Here is a 27220-nt window from a genome sequence, read left to right as displayed (position 1 = left end):
ATTTTATCCAAAAACACACTACCCCCTGCATCAGAGACTTAAGCCTAGTCCCTGTATCAAATGCATGTTAGAGCTATCTTAATTGAAAGCAACTTGCACTGACATATCTGAAAATATTGTTATGTTATCTGCCATATTGTTTTGTCTCAAGATATTTTTTCTAAGGCACATTTATAAAGCTAATTTAACTAAGGCCTAATCATGCTTACAGTTTTTTTCTGAATGCTTAAGCGCTAATCGTGATTCTTGTAGCACAATTTCTAAAACTATTAATATGTATGGCAAAACCACTCACTGAGTTTGCAAAACTAAAAGCACAAAAACTGCTTTGCACTCAATTTGCAATTTTGTAACACACACTTTGCAAAACTGTAGGCACAATTCACTGCACAACACTCTTTTTGAAGAACTTTAAACACAACTCACTGCTTACACTCAATTACCAAATTTCCAACACACTCCTAGCAAAATTGTACACATGTATGGCTATCATTAACACTATTTTGCCAACTGTCTGGCTCACTTTCACATGTGAAAACTGTTTTAGAAAATTAGTTCACTTTGCAATCAGCCTAAGCACTATAAATAAGTCACAGGTACGCTGTCTGTGTGGAGTACAATGGAAGGAGCAGTAAGAGTGAGAAGAGTGAGAATCAGAGGAGGTCGAGGAAAAGGACGTGGAGGTGAAGAAGTTGGTGGAAGGAGCTAGAAGAGGACAAGGAGGCAGAGGGAGAGGATGTGGAGTTGAAGAGCATACCCGATATGTCATCATATGGGACAATGTTAGTTTCCATAGGGCTGCTTTGGTCCGCAACTGGTTTACAGACCACACATTCTTCATGGCACTCAACCTCCCTCCATACTCTCCATTCTTACGTAAATCCCATTGAGGAGTTCTGGAAAGTGTACGACCGTCATCCTCATCAACAGGTAGTACTTTTACAGGCAATGGAGGAGGCATGTGGAGATATTGACCAGGCATCATGTCAGGCCTGGATAAGGCATTCAAGGGGATATTTTCCCCGGTGCCTTGGACTGGAGGATATTGCATGCGATGTGGACGGAATTTTGTAGGCTGATTGTATTTTTTTTTTTTTGTGTGTGTGTGTGTGTGTTTTTTTTTTTGTTTTTTTTTTTGCAAAATTACTCTTTTGTGTTCTGACTTTGTCTTGGTTTTTATGAGTGTGAATAAACACCAATAATTGAAGTTTGTATCCTTGTATGTTTACATGACACTATGACAAAAGTATGACCTCAAATTGACATCTGTACACAGAGACAGCAAAAGCCAGATGCGTTTTGTATTCATACCATCAGTGTGTAGTTGGCACATTGTGTGCTTAGTAGATGATGGCTTGTGTTTACTGTTTGATACAAAAACACAATTTTTACGAAGGTGTGAAGAGTTAATCTAGCTGTGTTTGATTTTGCAAGATAACTACAATGTTTTGATAATTGGGTGAAAGGTTTTCTTATTTGTGTGTAGAGTTTTGCAAAACTAGCCAAAAGTTACAAAAAATGTGCTTAAGCAATCAGAAAAAACTGTAATCATCATGGCTTATTCTAAACCCTGTCTGTGAAATCAGGCATACTGGCAAATTTTCTAAACAATACTGAAAACAAGCTTTGTTTTTTGCATTGGCTAAGTAGGGATTAGTTGTGCAAATTGTGCCCATATCAACTGTTATTGTCAGAGTAGAGATTTATGTTTAAGTATTCTAAGCTGCTAAATTAAGTAGTCATAGCAGAATAACACAGAAGTTGTTAGTGGTGTTATTTTAGTACTGTTTATTACTATAGCCTAACAACATATTAAGTTTTTATTTTTATATTTTAATTTTAGTTTTAGTAATTTTGTTGTGCTTTTGTCATTTTAATTTAATTTGATAATATTTAGCAAATCTATAGTTAAAAAAAATATTTAGCAAATCTTTACTTAAAGCTTTAGTTAAGTAATTTTAATGTTTTTTTTTTCAGATAGCCTAAACTAAAATTTTAAATTCCATTGCTTTAATTGCCAAAAGCATTGAAATTATTTAATTATAATAAACATGTTTCATACAATATAAAACACCTAATTATGCTTTTGAATGCCGCCTTTATTTATTAAAGGATGCCTTTATGTATTATTAACCCTCTGGGCGTCTTCAGTCAAAAACTACCGAAACCGTTAACGTCTTGACATTTTTTAATGTTTTGCTTCATCGGAGGGGGATAAAACTTGTTGACTTTTGTTGCATTACATTTGTGAACACACAAAAAAATCAAGAAGATGATTCGGATGTTAAAGGGTCGTAAAAGAAATAGTCACACTTATCTTCCTTCCGGTCAAAAATGACCGACCATAGGAAATGAATGGGAAATGTGAAAAAAAATAGGAAAACTCAGAGAAACTTTTGGTGGTACAAACTAGGGTTAAGCATGATATGAGAGAGCCTATGTCACAATTCAACATTCCAACATAGCCCACCGCCTGTCTCAGCTCAATACTTAGTTAATATGGGTTAAGAAGAAATGCTTTTATTAAATATGAAGTGTTTCCTGCCCCTGCTCACGAGCCCCGTTCATATACGCCATGTATTTCCGCTCGCCCCCCCCTTTTCGGCTGCTGCTCCACTGTCGCCAACATGCCTGTAAGTGCGTGCTATTACAATCAAGTCCATTTAAAACGTAATCACACCTGGTATATGGTTTACATCGCATCGATTGATTGGAGGAGGCTTTTGTCTCCATGGTCTAACTGGCCACGTTAAATTAATTGAACATATTTTGAGGTTAAAACTTAGTAGAAAAGGGCGAAGCTCGTGCTATGTGTATAAGACGACAAGATGGCCGCGTACATGCGTTAGAAACTCGTGGAGAGCATCGCTCTTCCCATATAAATAAAACCGTCATTGTTATATGTAGTTGAGATTTAGTAAATGAATAATACGTTAAATAGAATTAATACGTGGAGTAGTGCGTTGATGTGCCTCCGATAGTTTGTTAGACGGAAGTGTGTCATGAATCAGTTCACCCTTTTTAGTGGCAGTGTTGACAATCGGTTGATCAGTCTATCATCGCTCTCAACTTATGTTATTGTTAGATATGTAAAAAAAAAAAAAGTAATTTTTCCCCTGTTCAACGTTTAACTTTAGACGAGTGCACATATTATCGTTGTTGCTGAGTTAAAATGCCATAACATGGCTGCGCCCTGCACTCTTGGAAATGGAAACAAAGGTTCTTTGTTGTCATTTGATGGTTCTATGAAGAACATTTAACAACCATAACCTTGCCACTGCACAAAAACAGTTTCTTTTAAGAATTGTTCACTGAAGGGTTCTTTGGGGGACCTAAAATGTTTTTGTTATAATATAGAGCAGGGATGGGCAACGTCGGACCACTGTCCTACAGAGTGTAGCCCCAACCCTAAAAAAAAAATATCACCTGCCCGTAACTTTGTAGTAATCCCAAAGACCTTGTTTGGCTTGTTCAGGTGTGTTTGATTAGGGTTGAAGCTAAACTCTGTAGGACAATGGCCCTCCAGGACTGAAGTTGCCCATCCCTGATATATAGCATCACTCTGAAACTCTGCTTTTGTAACTTTTTTTATTTCTAAGAGTTTAAAATAAATCTATCATAGCTGAGATTATCTACGCCAGTTGGCAAAGGTGATTGACACATCTCATCACTTTCAGCTCGCGAAGGACTTGTTGCACCCAACGCCAGAGGAGGAGAAGAGAAGACACAAGAAGAAGCGTCTCGTACAGAGTCCCAATTCTTATTTTATGGATGTCAAATGCCCAGGTAACAAGTAGCACCTCAATGCAGTACATGAGATCCACAGGGAGGAGTCGGATCAAGATCCAAGGGGTGGAGATGGGTAGGATTAGGGTTGGGTTTAGGGATCAAGGGATGGATTTGGGTGTATGTAAGGTGGGAGTAGTTGGATCCGGATCTCCAGGTAACATTTGATTTGATAATACAGGATTTGATTTGAAGAAAAGCAGTATTTGACAAGTGGACAAAAATAAAAGTACAATACTTAACTTTAATGAGGGAAATAACTACAATGACCTGGAACATCGTGAGTGACAATCAAAATAAAAATTCTGTATGAGCTGTTTATTTGTGTGTATAACACAACACTGAAAAATTGTGTTCCACATACAATAGACGTGATTTGTGAATTATATTATGTTTGAACCTATTCGCCATTCTCTCTTTGTAGGCTGTTATAAGATCACTACGGTGTTCAGTCACGCACAGACGGTGGTCTTATGTGTAGGATGCTCTACAGTGCTATGCCAGCCTACCGGAGGAAAGGCACGCCTCACAGAAGGTATCGGCAGTGCACAGACACCACCCAAAGCATGAAAGAACTTAGTTTATCAATTTAGAGGTCGCACGGATTCTTAATAATTCTCTCATAAGCAGAATCTATCTTACAGTGGGATTTTCTTTATTTCTGCAGCAGAGCATTTAGAACATGTTGCACTAACACACAAAAAAAAACGTCCTTCAGAATATGACTAATGAATTCATGTTTTCGTGTGGGAGAGCTATGGCTAGAAATGCAATCATAGATCACAGTTGCGCTTAAAGTTATCAGCGCCATGGCAACACACCGACACAGACCTATCTAGTGTTTCCCACTTAATCATTGTTCTCTTCTTGAGCTGTAGCTTGATTGGTGAAGCTCTGAAACTCGCTGCCCTGCTGGCGCACAGTTCACAAGAAAAGCCAATGATTCAGTGGCAGATAACAGTCTCAATGATTCAACACTATCTCATAGTTTGGTTCCCTGTCCAAAAAATAGAAGTTCTATCTAACACATGTTCTATTATTTGAAAATGTTTATAACTACTTTAAAGCACAAATTTATAAAACCGAACGATTTTATAATGTTTTGAGAATTTTGCAGCTGCTAACAATTATTTGATAATTCATTTGTTGTGGAGATTTTTAAAGAGAGAAACATATGTACATATTAAGCAATGTTCTTGGCCAAACTGTGTAAATTGAAGGTTATATATACATATATGAATATGAATGTATTTCTGTTTGTCGCACTCTCTTGTTCTTTTGAAGTCTTTGAAGTTCAAAAGCCCTGTCAATATACGTTATTCAAAATGAAACGACTTTAATTTCTAACATTTATAGATAAGAAAATAACTGGAAAATGTAAGCAATGCACTGGTGAAAACACCTCAAGCACAATAAACAAGCACTCGCTAGCAACTAACATGCAATGATATGCTTATGACCTTATTTAAAACGTTTAAGCATCTTGGACACCTTTTCCTCGCTCTGCTTCCCATAGAAATGCATTTTCCGCTACTGTGAAGTGTGACGAAATATGGAATTAGTTTTTGACTGAATTGTTTCTCTATAAACAGGATGCTCGTTCAGGAGAAAGCAGCACTAGTCTCTCATTAACCAGTATGCAAGGATGAGAGAGACCACGGGAGGAGAGACAGGATTGGCCACTCCACAGGGATTTCAGTGACTCCACCCACAACGAGGCCATGTTTATCATCTATAATGAGATGAATGCTAAACCGAGAAGAGTGCTAGAAAACTGTCAAAGTGCTGTCTGAACACAGAGCATGTGAGGTGTATAACCACCAAACCTGTCCCTCTCTCCCTCTCTTTAAATAAAGGTTCATTTTTCATTTATGTCTGTGTTGTGGTAGATCATTTGCCAGCCAATCTGTATCATCACAGCTACATAAATACTATGGCCTGGTTTCACAGACAAGGCTTAGATGAAGCCAGGATTAGGCCTTCGTTTAATTGAGACATTTAAGTAGCTTTTATAAACGTTCCTTGAAAAACATCACTGAGCATGTTGAGATAAAACTAGATCACTAATTTTTTTTTTTTTTTGAAGATATTTCTGCAAATTGCTTTGTTCATTTTAGTCCGGGACTAGTCTTAAGCTTTGTCTGTGAAACCAGGGGAAAATAAGAAATTCAACTTGATGAGGTTTCGTGTCATGCTTGCCTGTTGACTTGATCTCATCAAATCGTAATTGAAATATTTTTCTCTGAAAATATTGTCTGTTTAAATGGGGGAAATTCAGATTGTACACATGGAACTATAGCACTATTGATCTAAAGTGTGGGGTCAGTCAGATTTTTTAAATATTTTTCTCTTAAGTCTCTTATGCTCACCAAGGCAGCCATTGTTTGATCAAAAATGCTGTGAAAACATTAATTCTGTAAAATAAGTTTCACTATAAAATGTGTGTTCTATTTAAAATGTTATGTATTCCTGTCATGGCAAAGCTGACTTTTCAGCATCATAAATCGTGTTGATTTGCTGCATTTCTTTGAGAACAGTTATGCTGCTCAATGTTTTTGTAATTTTTTTTTTCTTGATTCTTTGATTAATATAAGTTGAAACGAATGGAATTTATTTGAAAAAAAAAGGAGTTTAAGGGAGTTGTAAAATGAGCCTATTTCCAAAAAAAGTGGAGTATCCCTTTAATAAATGTAATGAATTCATGCTGAATACATTACTTTAAAAAATCGTATTGACCACAAACTTTAAAGTAAAAGTAGTCTGAAAATGAGAAATGATACTCTTTAGGAACCTGAAATGTTTTTACTGCTGAACTGTAGATTGAACCATGACAAGAATCTTTCAAGTACATGTTTTTTTTTTTTTTTTTTTAACAGAGGTGCAGTAAGTTAGTTAGTATTCCAGAGCCACTGTTTTCTCTGCAGGACATTTTGTGTTTTCAGTGATGGTGTGATCTACCGATAGAAATAGTTTTTGTCCTCTTCTGAAAAAAGTTAGAAAACATTGATTAAAAAAATAAGCATATCAGGCTCGCACTTTTAAACCAAAATAAGCAAATGAAGGTGACTTTCATACTGACTTTAACATAAAAGTACTGAATACACCTTTAATCTAAAGCGGCTCTATCAAATAAAATGTGAGGGGGTGTCATGCACCTCCTTGAGGCCAAACACACCTGTATTAGAGGGTCTGAGGACTGAGGTATTGTACACTGGAAATTGAACACATTTAAGAGAATATAAGATGTGCAGGGCCTGAGTCTGAATCACATGTCAGACAGCACTGAATCACTGGACAGCAAACATATTCAGTGTTGGTAAAAGTTAAAACTCTTATGTGTGACCCTACCTATGAAAAAGGCAGCGGTGGAGGCCAGTGCAGCAAAAAGAGCAAATGTCAAAATGCACAAAAGCCCAAAATTTGCTCCAAGGTGACCTGAACATTCAAATAAAGAGCACTGTAGTCGTTACAGAAACAAAGTCTGTCTGTTACTGTCACTACAGTACAAACATTTGGGGTTGGCAACATCTTCCATCCTTCAGAAATCGTTCTAATATGCTGATCTGCAGCTCAAGAAGCATTTCTTATTATCAATGTTTAAAATAGTTGTGCTGAGTACAGGGGCATCCCTATTTGCACTATTTTCAGGAATCCTTTGTACATCACAAATGTGTCACTTTTCAGTTTAATACATCCTTGCTGAAGGAAAGTATTAATTTCTTAATAATAATAAAAAAAAAATCTTACTGACCCAAAACTGTTGATTGTTGAACAGTAGAATTTTGCGAGAAGTGTGTTTGTTGCTCTCTAACCTGACTCCTGGCTGTCCATCACTCTAATCACCATCACGACGTGTGTTTGTGGAGAAAGGTCTGTATACAGGGTAATGCTTGCAGTAGACGGTACCTGATCCAGGAAATGTGATGCTGAGTAGACTCTAATGAGGAGGAGGGTCGGGTCTTCATCTGACCGGACCGGATCAGACAAAACAATGTCTGTTGTGTCTGACTGAACCTAATTAGATAAGAGAGAAGAAATAAGAAACTGAAAAGTAATTTAATTTCAAATGCATTTTAAATCCAATTAATTCAGTCAAGCAGTATAATGATTTCTCCCATTCTCACCCTTAGAGCACTGAGCATGTCTGTGGTGCCAAACACTGTGATTTCAGCCACAGGCTGCTGGGAGGACAGTTTGATCTTGGTGACAGGACAATGGAACGCTGGCACATACTGGAGCCGAACAGAAGATTGAAAAGAAGGGGGTGAGTTAGGAAGCGACGGCAGCGCGGCTGGGGTTGATTGAGTCTGCAGACGTGCAGACAGATAGATAGAGACAGGCAGAGTGGACAGAAGATGGAGGATGGAGTCTGACTGGGGCTGCACAGAGATCCTGCAGCTGTACTGAGCTGAAAGAGCACGGCAAGACAGGTCAACCATAAAGGCTAGCTTCATGGGTAAATAAGAACATTTAAATAAAACAAATACAAATTTATTGAAGGATGCTTTAAACATGTAACCAAGTTTGAAAATGTGTTTATAATTCATTCTCATGGAATTAGGTTTATCAAATTGATACTTCAATTGTTTTAATTATTATAACACAGTTGGAATCTCTCAGACGCTAAGCATAACAGGAGGCTTTAAAAAAAGTCAGCGATACTTTGTTGCTGTGGTTCTTCTTCTTTTTTCTTTGAATATGTAAAGGATAAAAGTGCAGACAGTGTTTTCTCTTTTATGCCTTTCTCTTCAGTGATTTAATGTACACTTTTCTTTGTCTGTACAAGAAAAATTGTTTAAAAAAAGTCAGCATCTTAATGTATTTTAAGTTTTGTAAAATGTGTTTCACCTGTGTCTGTACTGTAGAACGGTGTTGAGTGAAAGATTTCCTGCAGAATCCTTATCTCTAGGTAGGGGGCGCCAAAGTGTAAAGAGCACAGTCGCTCTGCCTCAGGATGTAGTTTCTCCTCAATGACCTCCCACTGGTCCAGATTGCATTGAGCTACCAAGCAGAAAGAAAGAGAAAGAGTCAGTCAGACTCAAAACCTCATATTCCATCTGCACAGACATTTGTCAATGTCTCTGAGAGTGAAGATAAGAGTTGAGATAATGAAGATGCATAAGTAAAACCTTCCACCCACCACTTGTTTTAATTGTACTTATTAAACAGTTAGATATAATCACCACTGAGAATCATTTCTAGCCTAAGGACTAAGTATTTAAACAATATGGATTCTTCAGATGGAAATTAATATTTGGAATTATAATTTATCCCTTAATTTCTTTAATCTCTTTAACAGTCTAAATATCCCTCATTATTCTTTAATAATCTTTACGCAATCGGATTGTTGCCATGTCAGATGCTTTGTGTACACTAGCCTTCCTGAATCTCATGTGGAGGTGAAAAGAGTCACCTATGTTGGCAGCAGAGGTGTTCAGATCCACTCTGACTGTGTATTCTGAAGCTTCGGGCCAGTTAGTAAGGACCCTATCAGCAGGAAGAATGATCACAGGAATGGACGCAGACTCCACTGTTACCTGCATGACACCACAAGAGTCTTTGAAATCAAAACATTCACAATGGGTCTGTTCCAAAACTTAGTGAGCTACCGTGCCACATCCTAACAGAGATGGAACCACACAAGTGATCGATTTGGATTTTTTTTCTTCTTCCATTGTCAACTACAATTTATATATGGCTTCACTGTATAGGTAAGGGGGAATAGAGCTATTATGTCACAAAATATGAGGACACTTATGTAATACCACAAATGCACTGATCACCTCTCTGAAGGTTTGCTGCCCACCCTCTAGCCTGTAGTAAACTACTACTGTCCCAGAATTCTTTGCAAATGCCACTCCAGTCTCAGAGTTAATTTGAAGGATCTGAGTTGATGACACATCCCATTTCCCTCGCCGACCTTAAAGAGGAAAAAACAAATGCAAAAACGATCTATACAGTACTATAATGCTCAAAGTATACTTCGGTTTTTATGCGTACACAGGGGTCACATTAGATAGCTTTCCATCAGCTGTGGAGTTGAAGATGACAATTCCCATGATTCCACGTACATTCACGCCAACATCAAGCTACGCTTTTGTTATTGTTTTAAAAAAGTGACCTCTAGCGGCGAAACTTACATACTGTACGCATCGACTGTACGCATACATAAAGTGTTCACATCAAAAATGGAGTGTACTTTGGACTTTACAAAAACTAAAACTAGTAATCGACTGATTTACCCTGCTGGTCTGTTATGGGAGAGCTGAAACAGATGATATCCCCAGAGTGCAGAAATCCTGGGGGCTTGGTGTAATCACTCAGAAATGGGTTTCCAGGGTCTCCGTGCACCCACAAAACAGTTAGACCAGGTGACACCATCTGAACCAAAAACAACTGATTGCCTTTGTCAACTATCAGTTGCACCAGGTCATCTCTGAGACAGAAAAAAAGAGGTTAGACCACTTCTGTGAGTACTTGGAGTCATACAAACATGTCTATCTGTATAATTGCCTGTTAGTGGTGACCAGTGTTTGCATATTATGAGAGTGGAATTGTTGTCCCATGTTGTCATAATATAGAGCTTTAATATGGATGCTCCAGCCCAGAGGGTAGGCAGGAAGGGCTCTCTCATCATCACTGTTCACTGATGACATAATCGAAGCACGTACAAACCACACTGTTGACACCTAAGGAAGGAAAGGTTGACATAAGGATATAAAATGAAAGTTACCTATGGTAATAAATTATTATGATGAACACTCACCTTCACACTGATCAACATTGTTTGGTTGATACCACAAATGTCCACGGCAAAAACCTCCAAAAGAGCCATGCCTGTATCAGGTCCTGTTCTCAACACCCCTTGATCATCATGAGTAACAAGCCCTGCCCCTGAGACACACCGGCTAAAGGTGTAACGGACTGGACCGACTGAGTCTCTGAAAACACACGTTTAAAAACCTGTATGATGTTACCTAGTCACACGTAACCAGTCCGTTGACTAAACAGCAAAATATCTGTGGTTGTTTCTGAGATTTAATGAAACCAACCAGGATCTTCAGAAAATTCTTCAGTAAAAGGCAATGATGTGGAAAAACTTCATGGAGTGGATGCTAAAATATTTTTTTAAAGTTGTGCAAAAAATAAACAAATAAATACACTTTTCTGACATGAAACATGTACAAACTCACTTATTGCTCTGCATGGTGTACTGAGAAAGGGGAGACATGACGATGGAACCCAGGGTTCCTGTTGTTAATTGCATCTCTTCAAACACCTGAGAAAAGAGGGAGAACAAAAGAGAAGAGATACATTTAGAACAAAAAAGAAAAAAAAAATTAGGGAAACCAATTGAATTCAGCTTCTCGAATTAAAAATGTTAGGTGGGACTTGATTTTGTCCATCGGGAATTGATTGGACGGTTGATGTTTCGTGACAGGTTTAGAGGTGTAACGATACTCTCACGTCACGATTCGATACATTTCACGATACTGAACTCACGATATGATATTATTGCGATACTCCAAGACATATGGTAAAAGATTAACAAAAAATGTACTGTTGATTAAAATGGTAACTTTCATATTACATTGTGGGTTTAAAAGCATAGGCTTGGACTTGCTGCTTGTAACCCAAGGACAATGGTGACATCAGAATAACAATATTCATGATTCTGAAGCTGAAAACAGAATTATTTTAGACGAATATGCTTGCACTCTATCACTGACTAAATAGATTTAAAATAATGTAGGACACTTTTACTGGCAACATCAGACATTTGGCATTATCAGGACCCAAATTGAATTATTTTACATTATAATCAACATTATGTATAGTAGTTTAATGTAGTACTGACACTAAAACTTTTTCTCACACAGTAATTTTTATTTTGGGGGAATTGTCCACGATACATTTTGTCACTATCCACGATACGTATTTTAGCATTTTTGTATTACGAAATATTGTTACACCCCTGGACAGGTTGTCCCGCCCTCAGAGACTGATACTGCAGTATCGACACCATTATTTACATTTGACAGGAGGGAACACACATGCAACTTCGCCCGTAAAGGTAATGGGTGTTAAGTATCTGGACAACGTGCACTACTCAGTTTAGCCAATCACAACACACCGGCCCAAACTAACCAATCTGAGCCCATTGCCTCTTTCTGAGGGAGTGGTTTCATAGACTCAGGAAGTCAACCGGAGAACGCGGCTTACAATAAAGGTGAAATTTATGAAAAATAAGACTTTAAAAAAAGAAAAAACACGAATACATGTTAGATTACACCCCATAAACACAATTATGTTATAAACAGAATTATAAATGCCACTCTTTTCACTAAACTCTCTATTCATCAAATAATCCTGAAGAAAAATTATAATTTTTAACAGTAAAATATAGTAAAATACATGTGAAGACAGTAAAATATATGTGTGTATACATAATGAAGAAAATATGAATACTCTTTTCTTTGCCAGCTTGTCAGTTATTCCTTAACATATCATTACTATTTTGGTGTGTGCACTGCACACACTCATCATGGTTTGTAGAAATGTGTGTAAATAAGTGAGCATGCAATCACTGGCATTCTGCCGGATTGTAATTATTCTATCCATTTTGTGTGTGTGTGTGTGTGTTTCACTTTGACTAATGATATGCTTTATTAAATTGGTAAATCTAATGCAATTTCTGCCTCTCTCAGTGTGCTGCTGTGACCAAAAAAGGAACATTTATGACCAAAAATCAAAGTTTTGCTCATCACTTATGGGTGCCCATCGGTTTCAATTAGAGATATGATGTGATGTTTCATTCTCAGAAATGGTTTTAGTATATTACTGAGGGTATATTGATTGCGAAGGTTTGACGTTGATCAAAGGTTTCTAGTGCATCTATGTCAGGAGAGGAAAAGACCTCATGCAACCTTAACACACACACACACACATTGAGGGCCCATGCTTGCAGTTACTATGGAAACTGCCATAACACTTCACCCTGCATATCTCACATAATTGCATGGCAAATGAGAGCAGCGAAAAGAGGGAAGGAGAGAGACTGAGTTCTGGTGTGGGTGTAGGGGTGAAACAGAAAGAAAGAGAAACACCTGGAGGATGAGAAAATAAAATAATGAAAAAAGAGAGGTCTGGGCAGGTGAAGGGAAAAGAGGAAAATGAGTGATTCATAAAAGAGTTTGTGAGAGGACATAACAGCAGGAAGGGGCAAAACGAGAAAGAGAGAGGATAAAGTGGGCATTACTCACCAGTCCACAGGGGTACTGAGGCTGAGTGCAGGAATAGTGATGGGAGAATAGAGGGATGGATGAAGGTGAGGACTGGGAGGAGGTGGTTGACGATAGAAGAGAGAGAGAGAGAGAGAGAGACTAGCAGGGACGCCACACGCCACATGAACTCTGCTCTCCTCGACTGGGGGAATCTCGTTGAACGGTCCTGGAGTATTACCACATCCGAAGACCAACCACTGCACACATAAACACAGACACACACAAGTAAAACAGCGTTTCACCAACTCAATGCCTGCTTATGCAGCAGAGAAATGTCAAATTTAGAATTAATTCATTAATATGAAGAATGCTATCTCAATTATTTATTTTTTTCTATCAATTTGGTGGATATTTTGTGGGTTTTATGCAAAAAAGAACATTTTTAAATAATAATCATTGAGATTGTGTTCTTCATGAATACTATCTCAGTTATTTATAATAATACTATCTCAACTACATATATATATATATATATATATATATATACTGTATATATATATATATATATATATATATGGGAGACTATATATTTAGAGGGAGAGAGAGAAAGAGAGAGAGAGAGAGAGAGAGAGAGAGAGAGAGATTTTTTATGTTTTTAAAAGTCACTTATGCTCACTAAGGTTGTATTTATTTGATCAAAAATACAGTAAAATAGTAAAATTTTTAAATATTATAACATTTAAAAAAAGTTTTAAAGGGACAATGTGTACTAGGAATTGCTGCCATCTAGCAGTGAAAATGTATTTTGCATTCAAACGAATTTCAGCACAAATGCGCGTTGCATCTACGGTAACCATTATGTACCAAAAAGCTATGATATCTTGTATGACGTCTAGCACTTCGTCGAGTGTTCCTTCGGGTGAACGGGTTTGTTATTTCAAACGAACAGCAACTTGACACAATGAACAAACAACTGTTACAGTACGAATTACTGACTGTGAAAAACATGTAAAAACATTGTAATAAGTAGTTGTGCCTTCTTTATTCATTATATTTTCTGACAATGAAACAAACAATGAAAAAAAAGCATATAATTAAGACTGTAACATTGACTTACCTGTCGAGAAGAAAATTTCAAAATCTCTTTTGAAATCTTTCTCCTGCATTAGCTCTATCCACCTGGAAAAAGCTATCCATGAAGCTATCCTGACATTAACTAGTGTTTTTTGTAATCACCGGTCACGTTTCCTTTTACAATCTATTTGAGACTTTTCTGGCGACGAGGATTTGCAATGCAGCCTTTTAAAATTGCCAGGGCAGTGACAAGCGCCTCTCACTGCTCTACTTCTCCGTTTCTACTGCTTTCAGTCAAGTGGCACTGGCTCTGAATGAAAATGTGTTGTGGAAACACGTTGGCCTAGCACTTTTTGTCCCTCTGTGCTATTATAGTTTTTCCAAGATGGCGGAACTACATGGAAGCCTCCATGGACCTACCCGTCCCATGTATATAAAGATAATAAATTCTTTGTTTACGAGGATAAGTCAGATAATTGGCAGAGATATTTGTACACCATTGAGGACATATTTATGAATAAAAAATGTTGATTTTAAATAATAAAATACATAAAGAGTACAGATTGTCCCTTTAAAATGCGATTTATTCCTGTGATGGCAAAGCATCTTCAGTGTCATATGCTCCTTCAAAAATCAATTCTAATATGCCGATTTGCTGCTTAAGAAACATTTCTTATTATTATCTATGTAAAAGCAGTATTTAGTGTACATATGCAGTACATATGAATGATCCTTTGCAGTTAAAGACATTTCCCAACCTGTTTTCCCACGGAGGTGCACATGACCTGATACGCATATCGAGGTGTCCTTGCTTGGGCCGGCCTCAGTGACTCCACGGTAAGACTCCCTGTTGGAAGAACCTCGATGTCGCTATAAAAACGGAAGGGGGCAGGGGGCCAGGGCTGAGGCCCCCCCTTGAATATAACCACATGAGATGAGCCTCAGGCACAAGCGACTGAGCGGAAAAAGGAGAGAACAATGTCACTGAGAGGTTAAGTGGAGTCAAAAGCTCCTGATAATGTCCTTGTTAAATCTGTTGTTGTCTTTTATTAGTGTATGACTGACAAAGGTAAAAGCACTGATCCATCACACTGTCCTATTAAACTCTCATGAGTGTACCAGAGAGCTCCACTGCTCTCTATGTCCCTGCCATGCTGCAGAGTCATACATCAGTGATCAGGAGTGCAGTTTCACATTAATCTTCTGCTACATCCAAACAGTTCATTATCTTAATAAATAGCCACCATAGGGCTGATATAAATCACCCTTTATACAGACATGACACTTACCACAAATCATACGCGCACACACACGCACACACACACACACAAACAGCATACTTTAAGAGGGCTGTAGGCCACCAGTGTTGTCGTCTCACTGATGTTGCATGGCTCTGTTACCACTGTGATGGTAACAACAGCGTGTCCTTGTGAAAGAGCCTCCATTCGGACCCCTCCACAGAATTCAGAACCTGGAGGCAATGATCCTAGGAGAGAGGGAGAGAGAGAGCCAGAAATGTAGAAACAGACAGAAAATATGAATGTGGTGTTCTTGCTGGTTTAAATCACATTAATACATTAATAGGTTAAGAAAAACACAATAAATAATATGTGTACAAGTTGCGCTACCACATTGATTTCAATTAAATAAAAATTTGAGTTCATTAGTTTGACAAATCTCCAACAAACCTTCGAGCGAAAAGTTTAGGAAATAATTATTTTAAAATAAATACAAATAATTTTGGTTGGCTTTTTGAGATTGCATGTAACATCTCAGGCAGCTAAATTTAATCTGTCATGTTTCAAGTATTCAAGTATATCTAAATAAAGCCTTAAAATTATCCCAGTTGGCAAATTGTTTTTGTTATATCATCATCTTTCTTTTTAATGAAAATGGGGCACAACTGTGATGTTGGTCATTTTTATTCGGGTGTAACAACTGCAGTCTCTTTTGTGAATATAAGTCCAAAATTTGACTCTAACAATGTTCAAGTTCACAATCCAAGTGCTGGCTTCACATGCCAGACAGATGTGCGAATTATCGTACATAAATCCTCTGTCAAACGCAAACACGCATATACTCCATCAACTTGATGTTTACGGGCTAATGTACTAACCGGATTTCACAGAGAGAGCATATTGACTTTCCCAGTGCTTTAAATTAAACCAAGAGAAATTAACTAATTAATCCTATTTTAATTAGTACGTGCAGTGGAGAGGAAATCCTAAATGGGGGGGTGTCTGTGTGTGTGTGTGTAAGCAATGAGAGGGTCTCTGTGTGTGACTGGGAGTAGATGATCACTTATTCTTTATGTTCGATATGTCCAGAGGTAAACAATTAGAGCAGGCGGGTGAATGAAAGGGCCATCAGAGTAAGAGAATATTGAAAAAATCAGTGGAGTGTGAATGGATGAACCATGCACAATTGTAGAGATGTAGATGCACCTGACATCTGTGTAAAGATGCCGGAAGGTTCAGTGTGAACGTCCAGAGAGAGTTGAGAGCAGTCTGTGATGGCCACAAGATTTCTGTCCTCCAGTAGAGATTCTCCACATTCAGGATTTTTTGTATCGAAGAAGTTTGCCAGAGAATTTGTACTGGTGCTCCTGTGAGTGTTTGAATGTGTATCAAATACATAACGTGTCTGAGAGCAGGTGTTTGGTGGCTCCTGAATGCCCCAAAGAGCCAAGGGAATATCAATCCTGTCCCCCACATGACAATCGCCTCTCTGAGGAATTAGCTGCAAACGGCCAGGCCTTACAACCATCACCTGTATACATATAATGAGAAACATCAGACACACACACACATATATATATACATAAATATATATATATATATGTTTGTGTGATAGTGAGTGCCAATTTTACCTTCCCAACTACTTTATGTAGGATGTTTTTGGAATCTTTCTGCCTGGCCCCTCCTCTTTCCTGCTAGGACCACCCCTTTTACTGTAACTGTGGCAATTCCACTATCAGACACTTCCCATTTCACAGAGCCACTTCCTCCCTCCACCTGAAAACACAGTCAGTTATTATGCTCCAACATATATAGATAACGATATTGATTTTAACAGCACCTGAATTTTGTGCTGATACAGCTTATTGTTGGTTTGCCACGGAAACACAATCACAGAGGGCTGAAGGGTTAGAGGGTTGTAGATTTCGACTTCCTGTCGCACTCTGATTGGTGGGATGACAGGCCACTCTTCACCATCCTGTTACATAAAACGGTTGTCCAAGTAAAATAAAAATAAAAAATAAAACTAACAGTACTCTAATGGGTAAAGTACTTTATGAAAGAATAAAAAAAAATATTTTTTTATATTAAAAAAATAATAATATATTATTTTAAAGTATAAATGGGACTTTTCAATTTACTGTGCTGAAATATATACTGCATTTATATTTTAAAAACACAGCACCTTAAAAAAGAACCATCAACAGGTCTGTGGAAACAAATTTTTTTAAGAATAACACATGATAGTTATCTTAAATAACTACTTTTACAATGATATAACAGAACATGTCATAGACAACTCTAGATAAATATCACTTTAAGAAAGATGGGAAATCCCATCTTTGGGGTGGTGACGGTGCAGTGGATAAGACACATGCCTTTGGTGTGAGAGACCCGGGTTTGAATCCATTGTGAGACACCAATGTGTCCCTGGGCAAGACACTTAACCCCTAGTTGCTCCAGAGGCGTGCGACCTCTGACATATATAGCAATTGTAAGACGCTTTGGATAAAAGCATCAGCTAAATGAATAAATATAAATGTAAATCCCAACCTGATACCGATACTAACCAGCTCAATAGTCAGCCAAACCACAAAGCAGCACCGCAGCATTTGCGGTGAAGGTCTGACAGGAAAATGTAGACCTGGCTAAAGGATGATTTCCCTTGGAGGCAGTTTGGAAGGTTTTCCCTTCTTTTTTGTCCCATTAATCGAATGGATGATCCCTTTAAGTTAGCGGTTGCAGAACAAAACTAATGAGCAATGTTTCCCCCGGTCCTCATTTTACAGAACCATAACGCCTGCATGACGATCGGATAAAACGCCCCCCCCTCTAAGACGCGTTTCATCTTCTGCAACCACAGTGCCTCCCGCAGATGGAACACGCTGTCTTTTCCTTTTTAAACAATGGGTTTCCCAACACACCCCATGCCTCTCTTTACACTTCACAGTGTGTGTGTCCTCATTTCCTGCTCTATGTCTTATCATGCCCCCTCAGGTGAGGCTCCCCTCTAGATCTGCAAACAGCTTGTGCCATTTACTCCAATAAGACTGAAATGCACTTTTGTGAAATAACCCTCACTGAACTCCTCAAACTGACAAATGAACTGAACAAAATCCCAGAAGTAGGATTTTGACATACTGATGACATTGGTATTGTCTAATTAAACCCATGACAATATCCAACAGGACATTGGTATTGTCTAATTAAACCCATGACAATATCCAACAGGATACCAGTAAAACCATTTTTCAGGGTTCTGGTAATGCAGTAAACATTGATATTGATGTCTGTGTGAAACTATATAACCATCATGTATACATTCAGGTTGCTCACTGATGACAAAAAGACAATTTGCTAAGATTTATCCTCCTTAGTTACTGTTGCTTGCTCAGAAAATGTTTGCAGAACACCCCACAGGAATGAACTGGAGTTACACATGATAACACAAGTCTTGTATTCTTCTGTATTGTAAAATTGTGTTCAAACCTATAGCACAAAGTAATTCTATAGACATACACTACAGTTCAAAAGTTTGAGGTCAAGTAAATTATTTTTTTATATACTACATGGCTGTTAAATGCTTGATTCTGATTAGTTTATGAACGTTTTAAAGTGTTATTTTTCAGTAAGCACACAGCTGAAGTAAGTAGTTCCAGGAAGGTCGCATTACAGCTCCATATCACTTCAGCTAATTATTTAATTTATCTCAAAGGTCCTTATTGCATACAACAGCAAAAGACACTGACAAAGCAAATAAATAAAACAAACAATAAGATGAAAATGACTATTCCTATGTTTTTACTACAAAACATATTCCTATGTTTTTGGTAAACAAAACGTACAAAATAGGTACGTTTTGTTACCTATGATGAGCATACACTTTTTCTCCCGCATCAAACGTACACAAATATATGGAGACACACACACACACACACACACACACACACACACACACACACACACACACACACACACACACACACACACACACACACACACACACACACACACACACACACACACACACTCTCACTCACTCACTCACGCGCGGAAACTTTATCAATATAATAGTTTTGGAACTGTAAAGCTACTGATATTTCAGAGAGGGGGCAACATTGTTGAAGGTAAACTTCGCTTTTTAGTAGAGTTTCTGCAAAAGGAAGGAAAGAAGAACAAGCTATTACCTTTTGAAGATTACAAAAACAAATGAATTCTTTCCTTGGAATAATGTGCACCGATCAATCGTCAAATCTTTGTGTATGTGTTACCTCAGAGACGATGCTATAAAGTGAGGCCTGTATTAAAGTCTTTCCTTTCATGATGGTCTGCAGGAGATGGCAGGATGGATCAGACAAAGACTCGAGTGTCACTAACCCCTCAGTCTCCTCCACAGCAATCACCACATTCTGCACAGTCAGGGTTAAAGATGCAGTGGAGCAAACAGTGCAGAAACTATAAAGCACAACCTGTGACAGGTGAACCCTCGCTGTCATGGATACGGACAGTCAAATAATACTTCCGCCCTGTCTCCAACACCCACCTGTCCTCTTCCTCCTCAACACTCAATGCTGAAACACACAGACAAATGCAAATAAACATAAACTCTCATATGGGTGTGTAACTCTCATAATGTGTGTAACTCACTCATATAGCTGGGCTTCACCACATATACAGAAGTGCGAGGGAGTTGGGACATTATTTCAGGGGGCAGATCTGACTCACAATTGAGCTTGGAACCATAACAATATACTCATATGCCCTTCAACACAATGTTTCAGTGAAAAACACAGTTGTGTCGGATACTGTTGTGTTCAACTGATAGTATCGCATGACCCGGCTTGAGGGCGGTGACTGTTGCTGTTTCACGCTCAACACAGATGATGTCATGTTGGTACATCCTGCCCCTGCATCCATCCACAACCAGGCCGTATCCCTCCTCAGAGAGAGTGACCTCTACAAACAGACAGGACAGTGAGTAATTAGATGCAGGTGTAAAAAGTGTCACATATCTCTCTTGACATATGCAAAGATGTGTTCATGTGATGCAATATAATTATCTAAAAGTGTGAAGTCATGTTGTTAGGGTGTTAAAGTGTTAACATGCAGTTTAAATGCCACATTGGCATGAGCATATAAAAAACACTGGCAGATTGGTAATCTCAGGTGTGTGTTTATGTGAAGAGGTGTTGAGGACACTTGTAAAATGAGAGTCCTGCGTTCAGTTGGCTTTAGAGGAAAGCTCAACACACTCCAGAGCTTAACCAGTGCTTGAATAATAAACATCATGCAATCATTTTTAACATTTTTCTGTCAATGAAAAAGAGTTGGTTCCTGAACTTTAGTAAAGTTTTACAAGCACAAAATTGTATTTGAATCAGTATGTCATGATAAAAAGACCACTATTGCTGGTTTTGGATGCTGATATGCTTGTGTCCCCATTAGAGGGAGATGGATTGCTTTTTTATGATCAGCAAGCTGTCCTTGGTCAATCAGTTTCACCAGCTTCATCAGCATTTTTTTGTTAGTAAACAACATGGCTTTGATGGCCCACCAGCTAAACCAGCACCAAAACAGCATGAACCAGGTTGTATTTGTACCAGTCTCTCCTCCATGCTCTGTTTTCCACAGACTGTATCTGATTGTGGATCCCTGTAGCAGGTATGTATCTCCAGCTGGACTCAGGTGTAGTCTGTCTATCACAAACAAAGTCACACTGGCTGCTTCTACATGCTGAACACCCATTCATACACACACACATACACAAATTACTGTATAATATATTATCATTATCTTCATTATATTTGATCAGCCCATACAATACAAAACAATTTCTACAAGTTTTGTTATCTATGGATAATGTGTCTGTAGGGATGCAAAATATGTTAGTTAGTAGACCTTTTTTTATGTATTATTTATCAGTATACATATTAATATTCTGTTCAAAAGTTTGGGGTCAGTAAGGTCTTTGAAAGAAATCAGGCCTCAGCCTATTTTCAGACTAAAATACATGTTTAAGTTGTTTTAACTGAAAGCACTGATGCAGTATATCTTACAATATGTCAGTTCCATTGTTTTGTCTCATGATGTGCTAATGATTTTTTTCTAAAGCATGTTTATTTGAAGGAATTTCACCGCACTCACGGTAAACAAGGTGCCAGACAGATACAACTATCTCTGAGGTTAAATGTGGCAAAAACAGTTTGTATGTTCTTTTCTAAAGGACATAGATCTTATAAAAAACAGGACATTTTTATTTCAGGAGAAAGAGTACAAGTTGTTTTAGAATGTAAATATCTAGGGGTACATCTGGACTCCTATCTTGGTTTTAAAACTCACGTAAAAAAAGTTTTCAAAAAGATTAAATTTAACTTGGTTAATTTTAGGTTCATTAGAAATTGTTTATCAAATCAGGCAGCAAAGATATATTTCCATTCTATGATTCTTTCTCATGTCACATATTGTTTGACAAGCTGGTCAAACACACATTTGATAGTCCTAAAACCATTAGAATCATTATACAAACAAGCACTAAAAATTTTAGATAAAAAAGAATTTAGTTTTCATCACTGTCACATTTTAAATAAGTATAATCTGTTTAACTGGGAAAATCTTATCAAATTTAAAAATGTTTGTTTAGTTTATAGGATTATGCATGGTTTGGCTCCACCTCCTTTGGCAGATTTTATTAAATCTAAATCTGTTGAAAACAGAATTACAAGAGGTGCAATTAGAGCGGATTGTATAATTCCACGTAGGAAAACATCGTTCGGTCAAGCTGTTTTCTCATACAAAGCTTCACATCAGTGGAATACAGTACCTCAACCAATTAGAGAGTGCTCATCATTTAACTCTTTTAAGCTTAATTTTAAGAAATGGCTTCTACATAACCAACACTGTGAACATTAACGCTGCTCCTCTATTATTATTACTAACCTTATTATTAATTTTATTATAGACCTATTCTTTCATACTTAATTAAATTATATTTAGTTTTTTTTTTTTTTTTTTTTTTTAATTGTATATCCAAATTTGTATATGTCTGTATATATATATGCAGTGTCTTTTTGTATACTTCTAGTTTTATGACTGTTGTATTGCTGTAATTTTTAACTCTCTCTTTTTTTTTATAGTTAAGAGCCTAATAACATCTGGCAAAGGGACTACCAATGAAAACTAGCCTTTGGGCTAATTTGGGTACATTTACATTTAAGAATGTTTATTAATGTACACTGTCCCTTTTCTAAATAAATAAATAAATAAATAAATAAATAAATAAATAAATAAATAAAAACTAGACAACTCAAAAAATAAATAAACTGTCTGCACACTTGAGTCCTATTAATAGCAAATTTAATAGCCAAGCTTTCGGTCACAAAACCATCCTCAGGGCACACAAAAACTCTAAAACATGTTTATAAAAGCACCTTAAATATCCTAATTGAACTAAGGCCTAATCCTGGCTTAATCTAAACCCTGTCTGTGAAACCGGGCCATATAGTGATCCCTAAATTCACTTTTTAAACATTGTATTTAAAACTATGAGTTTTATTTTTAGTATGCTATAAAGTATTTATTTATTATTTTTTAGGGAATATAGTATATTATTTTAAAATTGGCCATTTAATGGTTACCAGCCATAACTTGAAAGTAATTATTGGCTTCTGACAGAATTTTAAAATCTACCTATAGTGTTATATGTGCTATCATACCATATGTTCTGAGTGTAGAAAAGAAGCTTCTATAAGTGCTGAACCACTGTGAATCCCGTACAGCAGGACAGTCTCATCCCTCTGACCAACTTCCTCTAGAGACAGGATATGAGGTGGGGGGACGTACCCGGCATCGTGATGCCGCACAAACCTATGTTAATCAGAGAAAACAAGACGTGCTTTATGCTGATGTGTTTTCCCCATCTCGCTCTCGCTCTCTCTTCACTTTAAGATCCTTGTTCACCTCACTGCCTCTATTGCATCAGACTCCTTCGCCAGCCACCAATTAAATTTCAAACCAGCCAGACAGCTAAAAGTATTTCCTGTGGATCAGGCCAAAAACAGAGCACAGTAATAACCTTCTCATTCTCAACGAAACGGATCTTCACAGTGTCCAAAGGAGATTTGTGAAATGAAAAGTACCTTCAGAGTCAAATGCCTGGACAGATAACTGCAGTGGGGGGTCGTCGGTAAAAAGCTGTCGAGCAGTCGTGACGATCTTAATCCTTTCAATCCGATCAATGATGACATCACAGCGCAAAATATGACCCGTCACTAAAATGGTAATGGGAAAAGTCACACTTCAGAACCCCTTCATGTTCTGTTTTGGATCCGAAACATAAAAAAGGATCATTTTCAACTAAAATTACCCTTGTGTTGTCCCAAACCTGTATGAATTTCTTTCTTCTGTGGAACATATACAGTAAGAGGATATTTTAAAATTGTATTTGAAGTATTAATCATCGGAATTATCCATACACACACAAAATATAAAGTGCTGGGATACACTCAAACGGTCAGTTTGGCATGTCCAATCCACCTAACAGTCTTTGCACTGTTTGGGGGAAACCGGAGCACGCATAGAAAACCCAAGCTGACACGGGGAAAACATCCAAACTCCAGTGGAAAGGAGCAGGGGCTCAAACCAGGCAACTTCTTGCTGTGAGGCGACAGTGCTACCCACTGAGGCGTACAAAGAGACATACTTTGTCCATGCAAAGTTCTGTCATGATGGCGCAGGCTGCTAGGTAATTTTTCAAATTTCAAATGCTTGTCATTATTTTCTGTAGCAGTTGCAGTGCGCTTTCAGAAACATCCACCTTCCCTTGCTCCACCTGTTCAGATCTGCTATGGGCAATTCATGTATGCCGTTTTGTATTACTTGCTCACAGCAGCGTTGTGTGTACAGTATGTATTGGCAGTAGAAATCTCGTACTTGCTCTGAAGCAGCAAATTAACCGCAGCAGCGTAGCAGATCTATCATATCCATAATCATGCCAAACACTCAAGAGAGTTGTCATGACAGAAATCCAATGAAAGTCAATGAAAGTACTAAAACTGTTTGGTTACCAACATTCTTCAAAAAATATTTTATGTTTCACAGAAGAAAGAAAATCTTACCGGTTTGGAACGACATGACGGTGAATAAATCATGACAGAATTTTCAATTTGTGGTGGACTATCCTTTTAATAGATTGAGTACTGTAATGAGATTTAAATGGATATGAGATTTTTAATTCAAGCAGTCAGTGAGCCAAAGAGTGAGCAGACTGACTGCATTCAGCATTTATTTGTCAATTAAAATGACGGTTAATTTCATATGGAAAATGGCTCCATGATTCATAAATTGCTCGTGAAAAAATAACCTACTGCTGTAATGGCGGTGTATTCTGTCTCCCTCTCTTTCTCACCAGGGTCTTGTGCTTGGACCACACTACGAATAGGGACAGCCTGGGAAAGGGACAGAGCTGACACCAAGCACTGCTGACTGCAGGAAGAGAGGGGCAGCGGAGCCGGAGGGCTGAGTGCAGAGAGAGGATGCACCCTGACAATCTCAGGCTTAGAGGACACCCTAAAGTCAGACAGAGACAGCAACAGAGTAGGACACATGACTGCAAGTAAAGCATGCTATTGTCGATATTATTCTTTTCATACTTACTTTCCTGAAAATAATTCAGGCATGTTTCTTTTCAAAAATGTTTCAAATGTAAAAATGTCATGATATGAAACTCTGACACCAATTCAATGAGTTTAGGCCAAAACCAGGCTACAAAACTGTATTATGGAATTATTTTGGATCAAGAAAATATAATCATTATTACTTTAAATTATACATATAAAATAAGACTAGTGTTTGTGATGTTAACTCACAGCAGGTAAAGAATTACTTTGATAATTACACTACAGGTAATTAGGGCAAACATAGCTTTTATTTTAGTTATTTTAAATTGTGAAAATATTTCACAATATTACTATCACTGTATTTTTGATTAAGTATATGCAGCCTTGGTCAGCATAAGAGACTTCTTTGAAAAACATTTTAAAATAAACCCGATTACAAACTCTTGAATGGTAGTGTGTATATAATGTAGGCTAATGCCATCATGCTGATACAATGAAGAGGAAATGAAAAATTGCACACGTGTTAAGAACATTATAGTCATCATTTCACATAAAAACAATTAATAAAATAAAAATAAACAGGTAAAGTTGTGGGACCGCTGGGACGTTTCTTCTCATGTCTGATAAGTGAGGCAATCAAATTCCAGTCTAACTTAAATTGATACGTGTTGTGTATATACACATTATAATTGCAAATTGCGCTATATTTTCTTTATCAGACTATTTATCTTTATCCTTCCATTTATAAATGGAAAGGCCTGAGTGAACCATTAGTATGGTCCAGTCAATCAATCTCTCTTTCCCCTTTTCTCCCTCAATCTATTCAGGCTTTCACACTATTATCACACCAAAAAACACATTACTCTAACCAATTTTAAGTTTTTAACATTCTTCTTGCATTTGCATACATTGGTAGGCCAATTCTTCAGGAAACGCATACTGATTTGCAGGGCAGTAAAGGGGCAAAACAAACTTCACCCTGGAGATGATGCCATAACAAGATTTTTTGAATTTTGTTATTCAGAAAATAAACTGATTAAATTAATTACTTTTCAGACATGACAGCTCGTAATGAGACAGAATGGCATGTTAAGCTGAGTATGCTCCACAGCCCCTGTCACTCACCATTTGTAGCATCCTCTCTGTGCTGTCAGTGTGATGTTCACAGGCACATGAACGCTGAGAGGTAACAGCAGCTTGGGGACGTTCAGTTTAGTCGACTTACTGAGTGCAATCAATGAGCTCATTAGCAGAATCACCCAAACTGCTTTCTCCATCATAGGCATGTTGATATTGCAGCTCTGAAAACCAACTACAATACACAACTGAATACTTCTGGTGGCTAAACAATTATTTTGACATCATTTTCAAAGCAAGACACGAGCAGAAAGCGCAAACAAGTTAATCTCATTTGTAAGAGCTAACAGTTAACTTACATTTAGGTTATTTATTATGCAATTAAGGCGATGGTAACGGCACTTGTCGTTACATGACGCTTGTCGAGGTTGATTTTTTGAAATATGTACTGTAAGCTTTTGATTGTAATCATCGTGTAACTTACTGTTCTCTTACGAGAGGTTCTCTCGTATTGCGTAAGCTAGCTTACGCTACGGGAAAGATTCATCTTTGCTGAGAAGTTGAAGCCAAAAAATTATTCCATAATTTTGTAATCATTGTCAACGCAGTCTCTTCTGAGGCAGACCATGAGCGGGCTAGCTAGCGGCTCATTGGTTCGCTCAGAGAGAATGCACGAACCTATGGGAGAGCGGCGCTGAGTCCGCGGCCAATGAGCGGACGGCGCTCGCTTACTGCGTCACAGCCCGCCAAAAGGGGCGTGGCTACAGTGTATAAAGGTCGCTCTCCCAGCTCGTTCGTTGATTCTTGTTCATTCAGCGAGCTACACGCATCCGCTGTTCTGGGAAGAAGCCGCCGTCGTTGAGAAGGCACCGTCTAGCGAGCTCCGGAGTCTGAGGAAGCCGGCCGTCTGCCACCTTCAGCCGCCCAGCAAGCTAGCGCCATCCGACGCGTATCCTTTCTTTATTATTCCTGCTAAAAGAGCACGAGCGTCTTTTTAAAGATGCCTCGTAATTCCTGCGGCTCTTGCCGCTCTCCGCTCGAGGATGGAGACCGCCACCCCATCTGCGCTCTCTGCCTCGGTGTGGAACACGCAGAACTCGCCCTCGCCAACGGAGGATGCGACCACTGCGAGGACCTGCCGCTGTCAACCCTGCGGGCTCGACTACAGGCGGTCAAAACCGCTCCAGCGCCGCCTCTAACTTCGCCG

At 38.1% G+C, this 27220-nt stretch overlaps 3 protein-coding genes, 1 long non-coding RNA gene and 1 pseudogene across 5 annotated transcripts; 1 reads left to right on the top strand and 4 right to left on the bottom strand.

Annotated features, from left to right (window-relative positions):
- The first annotated feature begins 2535 nt into the window (after window positions 1-2535).
- Window positions 2536-5658, top strand: rps27.2 (ribosomal protein S27, isoform 2). The gene is made up of 4 exons (XM_039679875.2): window positions 2536-2633; window positions 3678-3786; window positions 4211-4321; window positions 5379-5658. Exons 1-4 carry the CDS (start codon window positions 2628-2630, stop codon window positions 5405-5407), a joined length of 255 nt encoding a protein of 84 aa, XP_039535809.2. The 5' UTR covers window positions 2536-2627; the 3' UTR covers window positions 5408-5658.
- LOC120484598 (nuclear pore membrane glycoprotein 210-like) lies at window positions 5381-15529 on the bottom strand (annotated as a pseudogene). The gene is made up of 15 exons (XR_016145888.1): window positions 15425-15529; window positions 14843-15025; window positions 13050-13267; window positions 10980-11065; window positions 10553-10727; window positions 10300-10475; window positions 10029-10222; window positions 9570-9706; window positions 9200-9323; window positions 8635-8787; window positions 7911-8194; window positions 7599-7800; window positions 7105-7221; window positions 6962-6997; window positions 5381-6769 (listed from the first exon to the last, which is right to left on the bottom strand). The product of XR_016145888.1 is annotated as a nuclear pore membrane glycoprotein 210-like (transcript).
- Window positions 15530-15795: 266 nt separating this feature from the next.
- On the bottom strand, window positions 15796-22602 carry LOC120484244 (nuclear pore membrane glycoprotein 210). The gene is given in 11 exon segments (XM_089117641.1): window positions 15796-16684; window positions 16686-16853; window positions 16954-16990; window positions 16992-17098; window positions 17163-17300; window positions 19594-19731; window positions 19792-19804; window positions 19806-19893; window positions 19970-20038; window positions 20129-20278; window positions 20923-22602. Coding segments are annotated over 11 exon segments (1287 nt in total). The 5' UTR covers window positions 21068-22602; the 3' UTR covers window positions 15796-16450.
- A 2-nt stretch (window positions 22603-22604) lies between these two features.
- LOC148977008 (uncharacterized) lies at window positions 22605-23754 on the bottom strand. Its single transcript, XR_016145729.1, has 3 exons — window positions 23458-23754; window positions 23279-23357; window positions 22605-23185 (listed from the first exon to the last, which is right to left on the bottom strand). It is a non-coding gene; the product is annotated as an uncharacterized LOC148977008 (long non-coding RNA).
- A 900-nt stretch (window positions 23755-24654) lies between these two features.
- On the bottom strand, window positions 24655-26308 carry LOC148977007 (nuclear pore membrane glycoprotein 210-like). Its single transcript, XM_089118198.1, has 2 exons — window positions 26062-26308; window positions 24655-24886 (listed from the first exon to the last, which is right to left on the bottom strand). Exons 1-2 carry the CDS (start codon window positions 26220-26222, stop codon window positions 24655-24657), a joined length of 393 nt encoding a protein of 130 aa, XP_088974324.1. The 5' UTR covers window positions 26223-26308.
- Window positions 26309-27220: the final 912 nt, after the last annotated feature.

Source organism: Pimephales promelas, chromosome 12 (assembly GCF_988280905.1).
Source record: "Pimephales promelas chromosome 12, fPimPro1.hap1.1, whole genome shotgun sequence".
NCBI classification, from domain to species: Eukaryota; Metazoa; Chordata; class Actinopteri; order Cypriniformes; family Leuciscidae; genus Pimephales; species Pimephales promelas.
The sequence above is the reverse complement of the archived record's forward strand: the minus strand, read 5'-3'. Positions and strand labels throughout refer to the sequence as shown.